This window comes from Urocitellus parryii, chromosome 8 (genome assembly GCF_045843805.1).
Source record: "Urocitellus parryii isolate mUroPar1 chromosome 8, mUroPar1.hap1, whole genome shotgun sequence".
Taxonomy (NCBI): domain Eukaryota; kingdom Metazoa; phylum Chordata; class Mammalia; order Rodentia; family Sciuridae; genus Urocitellus; species Urocitellus parryii.
In genome coordinates this window covers 117,081,383-117,099,000 of record NC_135538.1, presented here as the reverse complement: position 1 = coordinate 117,099,000, position 17,618 = coordinate 117,081,383, and the positions used below count along the sequence as shown (strand labels likewise).

The following is a 17,618-nucleotide window of genomic DNA, read 5'->3' as shown; positions in this document are numbered from 1 at the left end:
CTGCCATTGTTCTAAGTCAGCCCTGGGGGTCCACACCAGTCTGTCGGGAGCTGCCCTGGATGCAGACAACTTTAAGTCCTGATGCACAATTATTGCATTCAGTCTGGCACAGTAGTGCCAGGTCGCAATAACTTGGGTATTACCCCAGCTCAGATAACAAGGCGTGGCTCCAGGAGTAGGCGTCACCCACTGGGGTTGAGTTACGCTCACCTATTCCCTTGTAATCCTACCCCTTTGTCATTTTGGGGATAAATGTTCCATGGAAACTCCCCTTATGTGTCCCCTATATAAGAATAAAGAATTCTTGGGGTGGGGAAGTGGCTCAAGCGGTAGTGCACTCGCCTGGCATGCGTGCGGCCCGGGTTTGATCAAACAAAGATATTGTGTCTGCCGAAAACTAAAAAATAAATATTAAAATTCTCTCTCTCTCTCTCTCTCTCTCTCTCTCTCTCTCTCTCTCTCTCCTCTCTCTCTATCTTAAAAAAAAAAAGAATTCTAGTGGCTCTCTCTCTCTCTTTCCACAGACCCTTAAGGTTGGAGAACTGTCACTTAAGTTATTGGAATAGTCAGATTTTGTGAATCCAGCATTAGGTTGCCAGCTAGGACAGATGGTGATACCAGTCCCTGTGGTGGTACCAGGCTTCAGAGGACCTAAGGTCCAGACTTGGTTTAGCAAATCCCAATAGCCCCTGGTGACAGGCCATACCCCATAGACTAAGGATCCAAGACCACCCTTGAAGATCTAAACTCTAGGTTAGTCCATGAACCTAAGACCCAGACCCACCACCTCAGACTTAGGTTCCAAACCCAGTCCAATGCCAGATGGCTCATGTAGACTCAGGCTTCAGGCAGGCTCCACTGAACTCAGGTTCCAACCTCATCCTGGGGTACTTAGGTTCCAGGGTCATTCTTGCAGACTCAATCAATCAGCTTGTCCACACTACTGGGTCCATTCTTTCACCGAACCCAATGAACCCTGGTGCCAGGCTCTCCCACCTGCTGACCAGTTGCAGACCAGCCTGCCCAAAGGCTTATTCAAATAAGCAGGCATCAGTGTAAGGCAACCACTGATGAAGAGACACATACCATCAAATACCATTGTTGAATCCCCCAAATGGAGCTATATGAACTAAGAATAAGAATTCTTTTAAAAGAGTTCAAACTCCCAGAAAAATAAATGAAAAATAATTCAATGAAATTGGGAAAACAAATAACTAAAATGAGAAATTTGATGAAGACGTTGAAATTATTTTCAAAAGTCAAATCCTGGAGCTGAAAAAACAATAAATGAAATGAGAAGCACAATACAGCAAATTAATCAAGCAGAAGAAAGAATCTGTGAACTTGAAAACAGTTTATTTGAAAAAAATATAAAGGAGGAAAAAAATAATGAAAATTAATTATGAAATGTTGTGGGATTTATGGAACAACATCAAAAAAAACAAATACATAAGCATAAAATTTTAACAAGAAGAAAAGATAAAAGAGTAGGAAGTTTATTTAAATAGATTATAGCATAAAAATTTCCAAATAGGAAATATAAAAATATCAAAGTATAGAAAGTTCAAAGGTCTCCAGAGTCTATTTAAACAAGATACACCAAGGAGTAATATAATCAAATCATCAAAACTCAAAGACAAAGAGGATCCTGAAAGCATCCAGAGAAAAGAAGCAAATAATATGTATAAGGGAATTTATATGCACATGGTAGGTTTATCAGCAGAAACCTTACAGGCCAGGAGAAAATTAAATATTATATTTGAATGCTAAAGGAAAAAAAAAACTGCCAACTAAGAAAACTTTACCCTGCAAAACTGACCTTCAGAAAGAAAGGAGAGGGCTGGGGTTGTGACTTAGTGGTAGAGTGCTTGCCTAGCATGTGTGAGGCACTGATTCTCAGCACCATATATAAATAAATAAATGAAAAAAGGTCCATCAATAACTAAAAATATACTTTAAAAAAAAGAAATGAAAGAGAGCTGAAGACTTGCCCAGAAAAACAAAAGTTGAGATAGTTCATCCCCACAGGAGCCAATTTGCAAGTAATGCTAAAGGAAGTTCTTTAAGCTGAAAGAAAAGATAATTAGTAACACAAAAACATAGGAAAGTTTTAAAATCATTAGTTAAAAAGATGTAAACAATGACATCAAGAATTTTTAAATGTGGGAAAGAAAGAGTAAAAATGTAGAGTGTTGGGGGTTTGTAGGTATTTTTAGCAATCAAAGCTAAGTTGCTTAAAAAAGCCTGGTATAACTATGTGATGTTTCTTGTCCACTGGTGGTAACCACGAAACAAAAATCTATCTTAGGTGCACAAAAGGTAAAAAGCAAGGAATCAGCTGAATGTGGGCATGCACACCTGCAATCCCAGCTACTCAAGAGACTAAGGCAAGAGGATGGCAAGTTTGTGGCCAGTGCAGACTCTTAGCAAGACCGGTCTCAAAACAAGATAAAGAAGGGCTGGTGTTGTAGCTCAATGTTAGAGCTCTTGCCTAACATGTGCAAGATCCTAGATTCAATCTCTGGTACTAAAAAAAAAAAAAAAAAAAAAAAAAAAAAAAAAAAAAAAAAGATTTTTTCTTTTTAACGGAGGAATCAATACACATCATAAGGAAAAAAATCACTTGATTGCAAAGGAATGCATCAACAGACAAAGAAAAAAACCAAGGATCTGCAAGACAACCAGAAGACAATTTTTTTAAATTGCAGTATAAGTCCTTACATTCATGCACTGACAAATGCTCCCTTTTCTCTGGACCTCCACTGTAGAAGGGTCAAGTGTTGGACCCTCTCTCTGCTGGGGCACAATTGAAAGCAACAACTAAAACCAGAACTTAATCTTGGCATTCAATAAACCACATATATTTAAAATGTCAAAAAGAAAATCTTAAATTAACCATAGTGTTTGGTGAAAGATATTTTTTAACAAAAGTATTGATACATTTTGATGTGTTTCCCAACATTAGGGATGGGGCAAAAGATCAGGGAAATTTATCACTGAGCTATGTATATACATAGCTCAGTGGTTACAGCTTAAAGATTAATGGTTAATTTTCCTGATCATGTCAAAACGTCAACATATTCTGCATAGGTGCATTTGTGGAAATATTTTTCTCCTTTCCCAGTATTCTTCAGAAGTCCTATTATAGTTAACAAATAAATGTTGAAGAAATGTAAAAAAAAATGCAAATATAGATAAAATTAAATAATCCAGTCAAACGATATAGAAGACTAAGTGCATTTTTAGTGAAATCAAACCATATGATTCCTACAGGAGACTCAAACCTTAAGAACATACATAGGCTACAAGTAAAGAGGTGCAAAAAGATATTACATGCAAATGGCACCCAAAGAGAGCAGGAGTGAATGTACTTATATCTGATAATGTCGCATTCCACAACTAAACACTCAGGGTCACTCCAGGTGAACTGGGCTGCACGAAATAATCACACAGAGACAGAGAACTACCTTTTTCTTTGGGTCCTGTGATGGTTTGTCTGACTTTAGAGGCTGGGGGGGTGGAGAGAAAGAGAGGGAGAGGAGCACCAGCACAGCCTTGCATTGAAGTGGTGAAATCAAACATAAATCAGTCTAACCAACTGAGTCATCACTGAGGGCAGCTGCTAGAGCACCACCCAAACCTACAACAGTTTCTTCCGGAGTGAGGAAACCACATTTACTTAAATGGCAGTTGTTTGTTACTGTAGGGATGGAGAAATTGCTTTCTCTACCTATCTGAAGTTCTCTAGAGGGAGCCCTGTGAATTGGACTAACAAAAGACAGATTCAAGAGAAAAGAGCACAAGTTTATTGAATATAAGTCTTATGTGACATTAAGCCTTAGTGTATTTATAGTAGGTTTGATGAAGAATAGAAAGTCATGGGAATTGTGATGGAACAAAAGTATGAACTTAGCAAACTGGGAAAAGCTAAGCAAGTCTTGCTTGTTTGGGTTCCTCTCACTCCCCCTCCATCTTACCTGAGGGTCTAGAACCTGACTCAGAGGAGGTGGGCAAGATCAAAAAGCCTTTCTTGTACCCACCATTTCTCAGATTTCTTCAGCTTAAAATATCAAATTGCAAAGGAGTCATAGTACATGGGATGTGACATGGTGTTATCAGAAGCAATAAAAAGCATGAGGGGAGAAGAGGCATAAGCCTGAACCTGCCCCTTCTTGCTTACAATGGCAAAAGAATTCCAATAACCTGACCACCCATCAACAGGAGGAGACAGGCTAAATGAAACATGATACTTTCATAAAATTGAACCCACATGACCATAAAATTTTAATTTACAATAGTATATTTAGAGAACTATTGTGAAAATATGAAGAAATATTGATTTCACCACTGCTTACATATACATTAAATTTCTCTAAGATGATAAACATAACTCTTAGAGCTGGATTGCCTAAAAACTGTAGGGAATGATGGGCATGAAGCAGTCCTCTGTATATTTTTATGTCTTTTCAATTTGAAATCCCATTAATATATTGCCTATTAAATAAACAAATAAGTTGTGTCTTTCAAAAAGAGAACAGTAGGAGTATAAGTAGACCCAGAGAATAAAGACAACTTCTTTGAAGTAGTTTTGTTGCAGAGTTGGTAAAAGCCTACCTTGTCCTTCTTGTGACCCAGGGAAGTTAGTTAATGTTTTTAAAACTCCATTTTCTCATGCTTAGAATTGAGATAGTAATACCTGCTGCATAGGATTGCCTTGATGATAAAGTAAAGATGTATATGCCAGGCACCCATTATAGCCATAGCACACCATAAGCACCCAGTGAATGGTTATTATTAGTATAAGTAAGATAATTCATAAGATTCCATGAAACTCTAGATTCAAAACCCTTTCCGAGGACCACAAGATGGCACCAGACTCAAGTGGGTGGTCCTTCAGCTCACTACACCATGACCCAAGGAAAAGCTGTTCCCTATCCCCTCCTTCTTTCCCCTCAAATGCTGACAACTCTACATTTCCTCTGCTTTATTTACAACTGCGGTGTGGCCTCCCAGAGACTATCCCACTGGGCAGGGGCTGTAAGGACTTGAAGCCAAATGCTTTTCCACAGAGTGCAGAGCAGCGGTGGGTTTTTGTTCTGGGGCCCAAAGAAATCCATGAAGTTTTCCTAAGGGTTCCCTCTCCACTCATATTTTCCTTTAGAAAGAGTAAGACTGGGGGCTGGGGTTGTGGCTCAGTGGCAGAGCACTTGCCTTGCACATGTGAGTCACTGGGTTTGATCTTCAGCACCACATAAAAATAAACAAACAAAATAAAGATATTGTGTCCATCTATAACTAAATTTTTTTTAAAAAAGGGAATTTAAGGTGAGTAACAACAAGGGGAAATTATGGGACAAGGAAATCACATAGTTCTAAGAGTAGGAGAAAGAATGAAGGGAACTCTGGACAAACTAGAATGACTAATATCTGCGATTACCAGGCAGATCACACATGAAGGAATTTGTCTGTCTACACTGAATACTTTGACTACCAGGGAACATTTTCTGGATCCCTGACAGGCTTACCTGGGTGTTTCCTCTGAGATGAGAAATTGGTGTAGGGGGAGGGGAGATCTTAAGATCTTTAATTCTATTGCATCTTCCTGCACTGCCCATTGGGATGCCTAAGTTTTTCTCCCTGTTCTATTGAATAGGATAGGACAGATAGATCATAAAATAGGCAAGCAGTTAAGGAAATATGTCCCCACCCAGAAAAGCATCTCTAAATAAACATCTCTAAATAATATTCCATGAAATTAACCTGTAGAAACATTCCCAACATTCCAGTCAACTCCTTTGTCCTGGGACAGAAGGAAAAGGGAGGTGGGACAGATCTGAGTGAAGGCTACAGACTTAAGGGCTAACCAATCAGAATACTGTATGCCTAACCAATAACAGCACTTTTCCAATACCTGATTAGCATAAATATTGGTCAATGCCCCTGCCCAGTAGCTATATAAGCCCCTAGACAGCAACCTGCTATCGGATCCCCTCTCACCCAGCAAGAGCTCTGCTTCTTTTTTTCCCTCAAATAAATCCTTCTCCTTTCACTTTTACCTTCCATTGATATCCATAGATTTCATTCTTCGAATTCATGAGACATGGACCCAGAAAGAAATCACTAGGTGGCAACTGAAGTCGATGCACCACTACAACAGCAGAGGCTGAAAATCCAGTTTCACTGTCACTGATTAACTAGCTGATTTCAGGCCAGTTTCTCTATAAAAAATCTGGGAGGTGGGTGGGAACGGAGCTCCTGGGTAGCAGCAGGATGACACAAAGGCTGATCTATACAAGAGCTCTCCATTCTCACCCTACCTGCTCCCAGCAGCTGCCAGGCAGAAGAAATTCCAAACAGTAGTTCTGGCAAGTTCATCGCCCAAACTGGAAAGTACCTGCTGTTTCCGGGAATGTGAAAGTTTCTATTTCCTAGAATAGGAGAGTTCCAAAACAAGTCCTTCCCAGCAGCCAGTGATGTGTGCAGTGTGGATTCTTGGTGGTTGCTACTTATAGGGAAGACTGGGGTTTATTCATTTATCCAACAGATGTATTATTTATTGTCTATTGTCAATCAGGCCGTGCGCTGGGGAGCAATATATAGCTTAATAGCTTAATAGGATATAGCTATATAGCTTAATAGGATGAATGAGTTTGAATGTGAGGTGTCCACCCAAAGCTCCTGTGTTAATGCAGGAATGTTTAGAGATGAAATGATTAGAATATTAGAGCTATAACCTAATTGATGGATTAATCCATCCATTTGATGGATTAACAATTTGAATGGACTACTTGGATAGCAACTGGTAACTATAGGCATGGGTTAGAGGAAGATCATTGGCTGCATGCCTTTGAGATTTTTATTTTGCTAGAGACAACTGGTGTCTGGAAACGGCCAGTGGACATTTCCTCTGGTCAACTATCCAGGGACAATGTGATTCGCTTTCCCACTCTGCAGTGGCCCACATAGCACCTGAGATGGGTGTGACCTGCCAAGATGTCAATCAACCTGCTCACTACAAGACATCAGGAAGCAAGACTCTGCTCTTGAAACCTTACCCCTGCCTTTGATGTACTGGCTTAAATAAGCCACCAGAGCCATTTGTCTTTGTCTAGTTCCAGAACCCATGTGGACTAGATCTATCAGGGGCTTTGCATTCTATAAATATATTTCTGAGTGTTCATACTTTGTTATTTGCTAGTTATTTGATATTGTAAGTTTTAGGGTGGCTTGGATTCCCCTGGGCAGGAAGGAGCCCTTATTGAGACGCTGGCCTTTGACCCCTGATAGTTTAGGGTGTGGACTGTAGGTTCAGACCTGGATTCAAACTCCAACTCCACCACTGTGTAACCTTGGAAAAGTCATATAATCAGTTTCCACATGTATAAGATGGGGATAATAAATAATCACCAACCTCATATTGTTAGGGGCAAGGATTAATAGTGATGAAAAATGACTTGGCATAGTTCCTACTCATATTAAAACTCTATAAATGGTAGCTATTATCAATATATTTATACTGCTAATTAGAGATCTGTGTTTTTTCGGGGAAAACCCTAGCTTCCCCCAAAAAAGCAGGCACTAATGGAAGTGGGGAAGGATTCAGAAAGACAACCCAGGAATATTTATGTCATATTGGGTTAACTGGTATTTCAAAGAACAGATACGTGACTGAGCGGGCAGTCAGCAAAACAGTAACCTTGGTTCTCTCTGGAAAGTGAAATGGTGGGTAGTTTTGACTTTCTTCTTTGTCCTTTCCATAGTTTCTCAATGAATGTGTACTTGTTTATATACATATAAGAAAAAGCATTTTTAAACATATTTATTATGCCACTAGACACTACACATAGGCAAAACTATTAACCAAGGGAAAAAAAGTTTCTAAACAAGACAGCAGACCCACCACAGCCCAAGACAGCCCACCATGGCCCAAGTCAGCCCACCACGGCCACCCACCATCCCCTCACTCCCACCCACCCCGGCCTGCCAAAAGTACACATGGTCCAAATCCCCATCATGCCTCCAGCACCAGGAAGAGCTACCCAGGGTAAAACCCAGGGGAATTCAGAGCAGGAGCTTCTGAGTCTGGGTTGCAGCAATAGTCCTGAGAAGGTCCCAGTGTCCGGAGGCCTCACTCCTCCAGATGCTGCTGTACCAGGCGGGAGTAGATGTCCTGGCCCTCCCTGAGCTGGGCGTGGTCCAGCAGCTCCCCCTGCTTCAGCACCAGGATCTGGTCAGCATTCTGAACCGTGCGCAGCCTGTGAGCGATCACCAGCACCGTTCGGTCCCCACGAGATTTCCAGGCCTGGAGCTGAAGGGGCAGGACCACAGTGTCTCAAAAAGGTAAGAACAGCATGGACACCACCACCTGCCTGGGCACCATCTCTTGTGACTTAGGGTGTAGAAGACGTGAAACATGAGATCAGTGTGAAGGGCCGTAGATACGGGTCTGCCCTGCCCTTCTCTCTGCTGCCACTGGAGGATGGGAAAGGGACCCTTGGAGGAATCAGGTAGGCCCCTGCACCACTGCCTTCTCCATTTCATTCCCAACCCTACACAGGCACAGCCTCCCTTTGCACCAGCAGGCTACTGTCCTCCCCTGCCAGTTCTGCATGGGCTGATCCTTCAATTGTGACCCTTAGATTCCACTGTTCCCTGCCCTTCCCTCTCTGGTACTCACGGCCTGCTCACACTGCACATCTAGGGCACTGGTGGCCTCATCCAGGATGAGGATCCGTGGATCCCGCACAAGGGCCCGGGCAATGGCCAGGCGCTGCTTCTGTCCTGCAGCCAACTGGCTCCCTTTCTCCCCTACATCTGAGGAAACCAGAGAAATTCCATTCCTCAGACACAGGGATCAGGACACTTCTTCTTGAGCAGAGAGACAAGTGCCCAGCAGCTCTTCCCACAAGCCCTTCAAGAGGTAAGAGGGCCCCGTGGGGGAAGCCTGGGAGGTGGGGACGGTGGCTGCCTGTGTGGAAGAAGCCCTACTTCCAGGATGCTCTCAAGCAAGGGAACAAGCAAGAGAGGGAGGCTGGGGAAGAACGGTGAATGGGAACAGAGGGACGGCAGGAAAGGAGTAAACAAGTTACAGGAACCCAACCTCACCCCATGGATAAGCTCCACTTTCTCTGTTGACTGAAAGGGTAGACTTACAACCTGTGAAAAGTACCTGTATATATCCCATGCTTCATTTCATTTATGAAGTCATATGCATGGGCCGCCCGGGCGGCAGCCATCACCTTGTCATCCTCACAGTTCCTCAGCCCGTAAGCAATGTTGTCCCTCACAGAACCCGAAAACAGCATGGGCTCCTGCCCCACCAAAGCCACCTGTACACAGGGAATGGGAGCAGAGGACAGTGTGCAAATCCTATGTTGGGACCCTCCGTTCCTCCTTGTCTGCCTGCCTCAGAATGGACCCCTGACATTTCTCCCTGTGGATCAGCCATCATCCTCTCCTACCCACTCCCTTCCCTCCCTCCCCACCCACCTGGCTGTGCAGGTAGTGGTGCTCATAGTTTGAGATGGGCTCCCCATCCAACAGCAGCCGCCCTCCTGTGGGCTGGTACAGATTCTGCAGCAGGGCAGCCACAGTGCTCTTCCCAGAACCATTGGGTCCCACCAGCGCTGTCATCTCTCCAGCGTGGAGGGTGAACGTCAGCCCCTGGAAAACCAGGAGAGTCAGGGGCCTGCCACTTTTCCCTCAGCATCTCTTTCCTTCTTTTCCTAGCAGAAGCAAAATCAGCTCCTCAAAGGAAAATGATCTCCAGTCTTTGGTACCTGATCACCCAAAAGCAGTAGGGAGCCAGGGACAAGTTCCCTCCCTGGGGCGTTTCTCAGGCACCTTGAGCACAGGTTGGTCAGGGCGATTGGGATATGCAAATGAGACGTCTTGGAATTCCACAATCCCCTGCAGTGTGGGAGGGGCCAGAGTCCCTGGCTCAGGCAGGTTGGGCTTTCTGTCCAGGTATCGGAAAACCTTCTCTGCAGCTCCCACGTTGCTCAGCATATCACCAAAACCAAATACCAGAGCCTGGGAAACAAGAATGGACAGGTCAGCTAAGCAAACATCCTATGGAAACCAACCTCCCAATTCCTCACACTCCCCTGCAACACTCCACCCACTCAAAAAAAGATACTCCTTATTTAAATGTGAAATTTATAATTTAAAAGTGGCACTAACATCTCAGTGTTCTAATTTGCAATGAAGAGGATGTAAATTCCATATTCTGACCACACAGCACTATGCCTATCGCCAGACCTTGGAAATTACTGTTTTATATCCCTCATACACAGTTCTGTCTTGCTTGACTAGACAGGAAACACCTTAAAAGCAGACATTGTACCTAACTCACCTTTGGAGCCACCAGAGTACCTAGCACAGTTCCCAAACATAAAAGATGATCAGTAAATGTCAGAGAAATTACAAAATAAAACCCATGATGCGGTAACTAGCTTTGAACTGATAAATATAGGAAAAGGGCCTAATCCTCATTCTGCCTTTCCTAATCAAACTGCATCACTGGGTAGCCCAATAATAGATGAGAACAAGTCTTTCTTAATAACTGATACGATAGAGTATTACCATTTTGCAGCCCCAATAATTTAACAGTTCTAGGCATTGAACATGAAAGTCTGATATTACCACAAGAGACACTGTAAGTCTCCTGGAGGAAGAACCCACCACCACCTAGGAAGTACTAAAAGAAAGGAGAGAGGGGGGGGGGGAGAGAGAGAGAGAGAGAGAGAGAGAGAGAGAGAGAGATGGAGGGAGGGAGGGAGGAAGGGAGGGACAAAGGAGGGAGGAAGGGAGGGAGGGAAGAAGGAAGAAAAAGAAGGAAAGAAGGAAGGAAGGAATCCTGAATCTCACAAACTTAAGATTTGTCTACCAATGGGCAGGGAAAATAGAGGTAGAGAAACCTACTAAAATAGAACCACATCTAGGTGTAGTGGGGCACCCCTGTAATCCCAGTGGCTCTGAAGGCTGAATCAGGATCACAAGTTCAAAGCCAGCCTCAGCAACTTAGGGAGACCCTAAGCAACTTAGGGAGACCCTGTCTCTAAATAAAATATATAAAGGACTAGGGATGTGGCTCAGTGGTTAAGTGGCTTAGGTTCAATCCTGGTACCGACAAATAAATAAATAAAACCCCAGAGATTCCATCAACAAAATCCAAGCCATAAGAAATTCCCAAACAAACCACTTATTTCTTCAACAAATAAACTGCAAAGAGAGAAATTTTTTGAGAGATTTAAAATTCATATTAACCAATCACAGCATGTAGACCTTATTTGGAACCTACTACACCATGTCTAAGACAACTGGAGACTTGACCATTGATTGCATATAAAGAATTATGTCAATTTTTAGGGGTGATAATAGCTTTTTGATTAAGTACTTTTTTAGACGTTTCTATTTTAGTGATATATACCAAAATGTTTACAGATAATGAATTTGTTTTAAAATAATATGGGTGGGGAAAGTGAGTGGGGATACAGACCAAACAAGATTGGCCATGAGATGTTAATTGTTAAAGCTGGTATTGGGCATATGTGAATTTGTTATATTACTTTCTTTTTTATCATTATTTTTTAGTTGTATAAAGACACAATATCTTTTTACTTATTTATTTTTATGTGGTGCTGAGGATTGAACCCAGAGCCTCACGCATGCGAGGCAAGCGCTCTACCACTGAGCTATAACCCCAACCCCTCTTTTTTTTTTTTTTTTTTTTTAATGCTTGAAATTCTCCACAACAAAATGAATTGGGGTTTTCTATTTTGTTTTGTATTTTTAAGGGGAAGAAATAAAGCCCAAGACCCATAAGGGCCGAGAGAAAAACAGAGTAAACAGGAGAGCACGTGGGTCCTCACTCACTCGAACGTAGTTCCCCACGTCCTCCTGGTAGAGCAGAAAGGAGAGCAGCCCGCCCCTCGTGACCTCGCCGGCCAGGATCTGCTGCAGCCCGCAGCTCAGCACCAGCACCTGCACACCCAAGGTCAGCACCTGCGAGGGGGGAAGAGGAGAGGCTGTAAAGTCTCCGCATTCTATCCCCGCACCTGCCCCTGTGAGAGACACTGGTGAGGGACACCCAGAACCTGCTGTCTCCCCGCCCCCATCCTTTCTCCTTTCCCTTCCCACGCCCTCATCCTGCCACTCAGCTGTCTCACCCTCCGTATAAGCAGGTACAGAGCACGTTCCAGGTCCCGTCGCCACCACAACTGCCGGCACCGCTCCACAGCCTTCTTATAGCGGCAGACCTCATCCTCCTCCGCCCCAAAACTGCGCACGGTCTGCAGCCCGCCAACTGCCTCCCGCACCACCTGCCCTGCCTTCGCCACTGCATCCTGGATCTCCAGCAGCACGGCCTGGAAGCGTGGCACAGCGACATCCCCGGTGATGCCACAGAAGACAGCAGGCCCCAGGTACCCTCCAGCCCTTGGGATGCTCCCCAACCTCCGGAAAACATCAAACGGTTCTTTTACCCTCTTCCTTAATTTTCCTTACAGAAGGAATAATGAGTAAAGGAGGGAGAAAACCATACTATTGAGTGCTCACTGTTAGGTAGTATGGGAGATATATGCTTGCTTGCTTTATTTATTTGTTTGTTTGTTTGTTTTTAGCCTTCTAATAAGGTAATTCTTCAACCTCCTGTGTCTGATAAGGAAGGAAAGATACTTTTCCCAAGAAGTGAGAGCTAGCTAAGAAAGGTGAAGATGTAATCCAAAATGGATCAAAGACCCAAAGGTAAGAGCTAAAACTATCAGGAAAACATAGGAGGAAAACTTCATGATTTGGCAATGATTTCTTAGATATGACACCAAAAGCATAGGCAACCAAAAAAATGGATAAATTGGACTTCATCAAAATTAAAAACTTTGGTACATCAAAGGGTGCTATCAGTGAAAAGGCCATCACAAAATGCAAGAAAACATTTGCAAATTATATATTCGATAGGGGAATGTCATCCACAATCTGTAAAGAACTCTTACAAATCAACAAAAACAAAAGGCAACCCAATTTAAAAATGGGCAAAGGAATTGAACAGATATTCCTCCAAAGAGCATACAAAAATGTCCAATAAGCCCTTGAAAACATGCTTAACATCATTAATCACTAGGGAAATGCAATCAAAACCACAATGAGTTACATCACAATCATTATAATGGCTATTATTTTAAAAAAAGAAAAGAAAAACAGAGGAAAGTGAGTGTTGGCAAGGGTATGAAAATATCAGAATCCTTGCACATTTCTAGTAGAAATGTAAAATGGGGCAGTTACTGTGGAACGGTAGAGCAGTTCCTTAAAAATTAAATATATTTACAATATGATCCAGCAATTATATTTCTGCACGTATACCCCAAAGAATTGAAAGCAGAGTCTCAGGAGTTGGTATATTCCCACACTCATGTACATGTTTGCTTACAGTTTAAGGGGGCCATGGACCTTCTGACTCAAATGTCCATCAATGTATGACTGAATAAGCAAAAGGTACAAATATATAATATACTCTAAGGGCTGAAAAGAGAAAATTTCTCTCTAGGAGATCCTACAGCTATGAATGTGGATTCCTCGCCTCTACGCTTTATTCTCCTCTCAGTTCCCTAACATCCACACATACCTGATGGCGCATATTGTACAGCTTTTCCACTGCTATTAGGAGGGGCATTTCGAGCATGGAGAGGAAGGTGAGTCGCGGTGACACGCTTAGCATGAAGCCATACAGCCCAATCACTTTCACCAGGCTCCGCAAGATTACATTGGCATTTAAAGGAAGCCAGCGGCTCATCAGGGTGGTATCTGAACTCAGCCGTGAGTTCAACTCCCCTGGGAACGACAGAGCAGATGAGGAAACCATAACACTGCAGCATCCCCAAAACTCCCTCCTGACCATCACCACTGACAGAAACCCCTCCTGCCTTACAGAGAGACGTGCATCACTACACTGTCCCAGAAGAGAACTCTGGGCCCTGGCAAATAGTAAAGATGGGAGGGTAACAGGGACAAGGAATGGCCAGGGGAATCCCAGACCTGGACTCAGCCCTCACCTGTCTTAGTCTCCTGGAAGAAACTGAGGTCCTGACGCAGCAGGGAGGAGAAAAGCTGCTCCCGGATCCGCAAGTTGATTCTGGACATGATGAAGAAAAAGGAGCCCCCTCGGCAACCTGCAGACACCGAGCTGTGGGAAGGGAGAAGAAAGCAGGAAGTTGAAGAGGAGACAGAGGCACAGAGAAGAGTGGGAGGCGAGAGAAGCAGAGAAGGCCAGAATTAAAAGAAATACAAAAGTTAGGGACAGCAGACCATGGAAAGCAAAAAGGAAAGAGAGGGAGAGAGGAAGAGTGGGGGGGGGGGACAGAGAGAGACGAGAGACAGAGAAGAGAAGAGGAGGTTTGGGAATAAAGAGAAGAAGAAATGGTAGAGCTGATAAGCCAGATGTGGGAGCAAAGTCATCACATGTACAATTCATGAATGCTCATGGAGTTCACTCTGTGTTACACAAGGCAAGGCGGAATACAACAGAAGTGAAAGGAAGTAGCCCAGGGCTTACTTCTGGCCTCCCTCTATGTTGTCCCTCTGGGCTTCTTCTCTGTCTTGGTCTCTTTTCTCCCTGGCCCCAAAACCCTTCTTCATAATCATAGATACTTCATTATGGGAACTCAGCACAGATCTCCCTGCCCTTCTGTTCTCCAGAGACAGAATCACACTGACCCTGCCTTTCATTCTGGAAGACTTCCCCTTCGACCAACCAAAATTTTACTATAAAACGTAAAGGAGGGCCAGGGCTGTGGCTCACTGGTAAAGCACTTGTCTAGCATGCATGAGGCACTGGGTTCTATCTCCAGTACCACATTAAAAATAAACAAATAAAATAAAGGTATTGTGTCCATCTACAGTTGAAAAAAATACACTTAAAAAACTTAAAGGAAAAATATTTTAAAAACATAAAAATGTGTGTTTATAAAACACAGATTTCTAATAATATTTAGTTACATATATAAAAGGCTGTTGGGTAATCAGACATGAAATCAGGAGGGTTTTGGACTGGTGATCTAAATAAGAAGGAAAAGAAAAAAAACACATATAGAAGAAACATTTTGAAAGTAGGAAATAGCAGGACTAGTGTTTGATATGAGGATGATATCCATGGTGCAGACGCTCAAGCCCAGGATACTGATGGTTTCATGAATGAAAAGACAGAGCCAATTTCTGGATGACCAGAACCGTGTGTGATACATTTGGAGTTCTGAGTACACGAAGTGTGAGTGGGCTATTCAACAGGGATTCTATTGGATATAAGGGGACAATCCTTATGGAAATATGGATCTGGTGATGATATCCAGAGATGAACTCAATTAGCTTAATAGGAAAAATGTTACTAAAGATCAAAAAAATGAGTTAAAAGCAAAGTCCATATTTAAGTGTACAGAGGAGGAAAGCTCTTCAAAGGAGGCAGAATGATTTGGAAAGTAGAAAGGGAGTTCATAAAAGCTAACTGCAGAAAGAGATCAATAAAGAGATTATAATATAGCCAAATGCTACAGAGAAACCAAAAAGAACTGTGGTCTGATTAGAAGGGGGTGAGGGATAGTGGATTGGTCAATAAGAAGTTCACATTCGAGTAGTTCCAGCAGAAAGTACCAAGTATAGAATGAAGACATAATGAAAGAATTGGATTTTGAGAGTATTTGAAAGGAAGTATGGCCATGAAAAAGGAGCAGTTGCAAGCTAAAGTGAGCATCTCCTTAAATTTTGCACCCTAGCTGCTTCATTCACCTCATCCAGTCCCAGCCTGTTTGTGACAGCAGATTCTTGTGTATGTCTAAAAAGAGGGGAAAGCAAGTCAAGAGAAAGAGTAAAGATGCTGGAAATAAGGAAGATAGGCCTCTGAGTGAGAGCTTCTGGGATTTGCAAAATGAATGAACACTGAAGGGTGGAGAGAGATAGGGATATGTCCACCTTGGAGAGATGCTTTGGAGACACACAGGGGTGGGAGGGAGGAGGCAGAAAAGAGAAGTGGAATTTCATGGAGAAATGTTGATAGGCAACTGAAAGACATTCCCTTTGACACATAAATTCCTTCTGTACTACATCCAACCATACTCATATTGGTAATAATGTATTATAAACTTTGAAGATATTGGGTAAATGCGAATAAAGGAAGAAATGAATGAGTGGATGAAAGTGAATAGTGGATAAATACATGTATATTTCAGTTTAAGTATTTTGTGTTTTGTGCAAAATAGATTTAGGAGTGAAGACCCCTGTATAGACTTGGGGATCCAACTGCCCATCACCTACCTCCCAACAGAGAACAGGCACATGGAAAATATGGCGCTGGCAAAAGCATCAGGGTCAAAATCACCGCCCAGGATGTCAATCACCCGACCGGAATAGTGAGGGATCAATGTTTCACCTGAAAAAAGGCATGAGAACACCAGATGAATGTGCTGGTGCCAAGGCCCTTGTTCAGACTCGAACTCACAATGCCCGGCCCCACTCACCCAACACAGCAGTAACAAGGAAGAAGAAGGCGGCCAAGAGGAATGGCAGGTCTGGCCTGGAGAGCTTCAGCAACCTCCACATCAGGTCTCTGTTGTTCTCCTGGCTCGGCTCTCTCTCCTCGGCTCCAGGAGGGCTCAAAACAGCCCATACCGCCCAGCTTAGCACTGCAGCCCCATACCCTGCTAGCAGCCAGCTCCAAGAGGCTGAAGCCACTCTGACTGGGGGAGCACTCAATGTTCCCCCGACGAAGGATCTCAGAGAGAGGAACAAGGGGGTCCCCAGGCACAGCAGGGGCAGCAAGGTCCTCACAAATCCCAGAAGCCCCCACAGCTTTAGCAGCCCCCACAGGCCTCCAAGTCTCAAGGTTCCTTCCAGCCATAGTCCTGGAAGCCCTTGAGGAAGCAAAGTCCCCAGAGTCCCCTGAAGCAGCCAGAGTAAGACTGCGTCCAATAGCAGCAGGGAGGCCCAGGGCCTCAGGTCAGGGAGCGCCATCTACGGGTAGAAAGTGAAAAATTTGGGAAGTGGAGTAGCATTCTCTGTCCCCGCCACCCTGTGTCCCCCCCACCGGTCCACTGGCTTCTCATTTCATCCGATCCCACCCTGTAAGATTCCCTGGGTACCCAGTGCTCATCAGCACGTCCCTCCTAGGGCTGACGGCACTCTGCCCGTCAGAGGGAGCTGGGAAGCCTCACGCTTTAAAAATAAGAAATCCCCTAATCGGGTCCCGCCGCCATCCGCGCCTGTCGCCGCGGAGCTCAGAAGAGCCAAGCGAGCCCAGCCCTGCTCTCTTCCTTTCCTCTGGGTCAGAGGATCGGGAAGCAAAGGGTGTGGCGTGGGGTGGGCGGTGGGGTGGGAGGTGGTCGGCGGCGCCCCTGCTCGCGATCCAAGTTTCCGTGCGCACAAACTCACCAGCGGCGGCGGCGTGACTGCAGCTCTGCGCGGCTGTCGGTTAGGTGCTGGGGTCTGAGCCTGAAATCCGCTCCTACTGTCTCAACTCCGTTTCCCTCTTTGGTCGGCCGGCGATGTTCTCCCAGCCCGGCGCCGGGGCCTCGCGGCTTTCGCTTTCTCTTCCCAGCTCCTGCCTCTTTCTGGGCGCGGCGGCCAACAGGCGGCGC

General features: G+C 44.1%; 1 protein-coding gene across 1 annotated transcript; it reads right to left on the bottom strand.

Annotated features, from left to right (window-relative positions):
- Positions 1–7,979: 7,979 nt before the first annotated feature.
- On the bottom strand, positions 7,980–17,585 carry Tap2 (transporter 2, ATP binding cassette subfamily B member). The gene is made up of 12 exons (XM_026382581.2): positions 17,413–17,585; positions 16,503–16,995; positions 16,300–16,414; positions 14,049–14,179; positions 13,622–13,827; positions 12,171–12,368; positions 11,878–12,006; positions 9,844–10,032; positions 9,490–9,663; positions 9,170–9,329; positions 8,678–8,814; positions 7,980–8,308 (listed from the first exon to the last, which is right to left on the bottom strand). Exons 2-12 carry the CDS (start codon positions 16,993–16,995, stop codon positions 8,129–8,131), a joined length of 2,112 nt encoding a protein of 703 aa, XP_026238366.2. The 5' UTR covers positions 17,413–17,585; the 3' UTR covers positions 7,980–8,128.
- Positions 17,586–17,618: the final 33 nt, after the last annotated feature.

Coding starts and splice junctions, on each gene's coding strand:
- Tap2 (XM_026382581.2), bottom strand. CDS start 16,995: ATGGCGCTCCCTGACCTGAGGCCCTGGGCCTCCCTGCTGCTATTGGAC. Junction 16,415..16,502: donor CCTTGTTACTGCTGTGTTGG/GTGAGTGGGGCC, acceptor GCCTTTTTTCAG/GTGAAACATTGATCCCTCAC. Junction 9,664..9,843: donor CTGACCAACCTGTGCTCAAG/GTGCCTGAGAAA, acceptor CTGGTTTTCCAG/GGGCTGACGTTCACCCTCCA.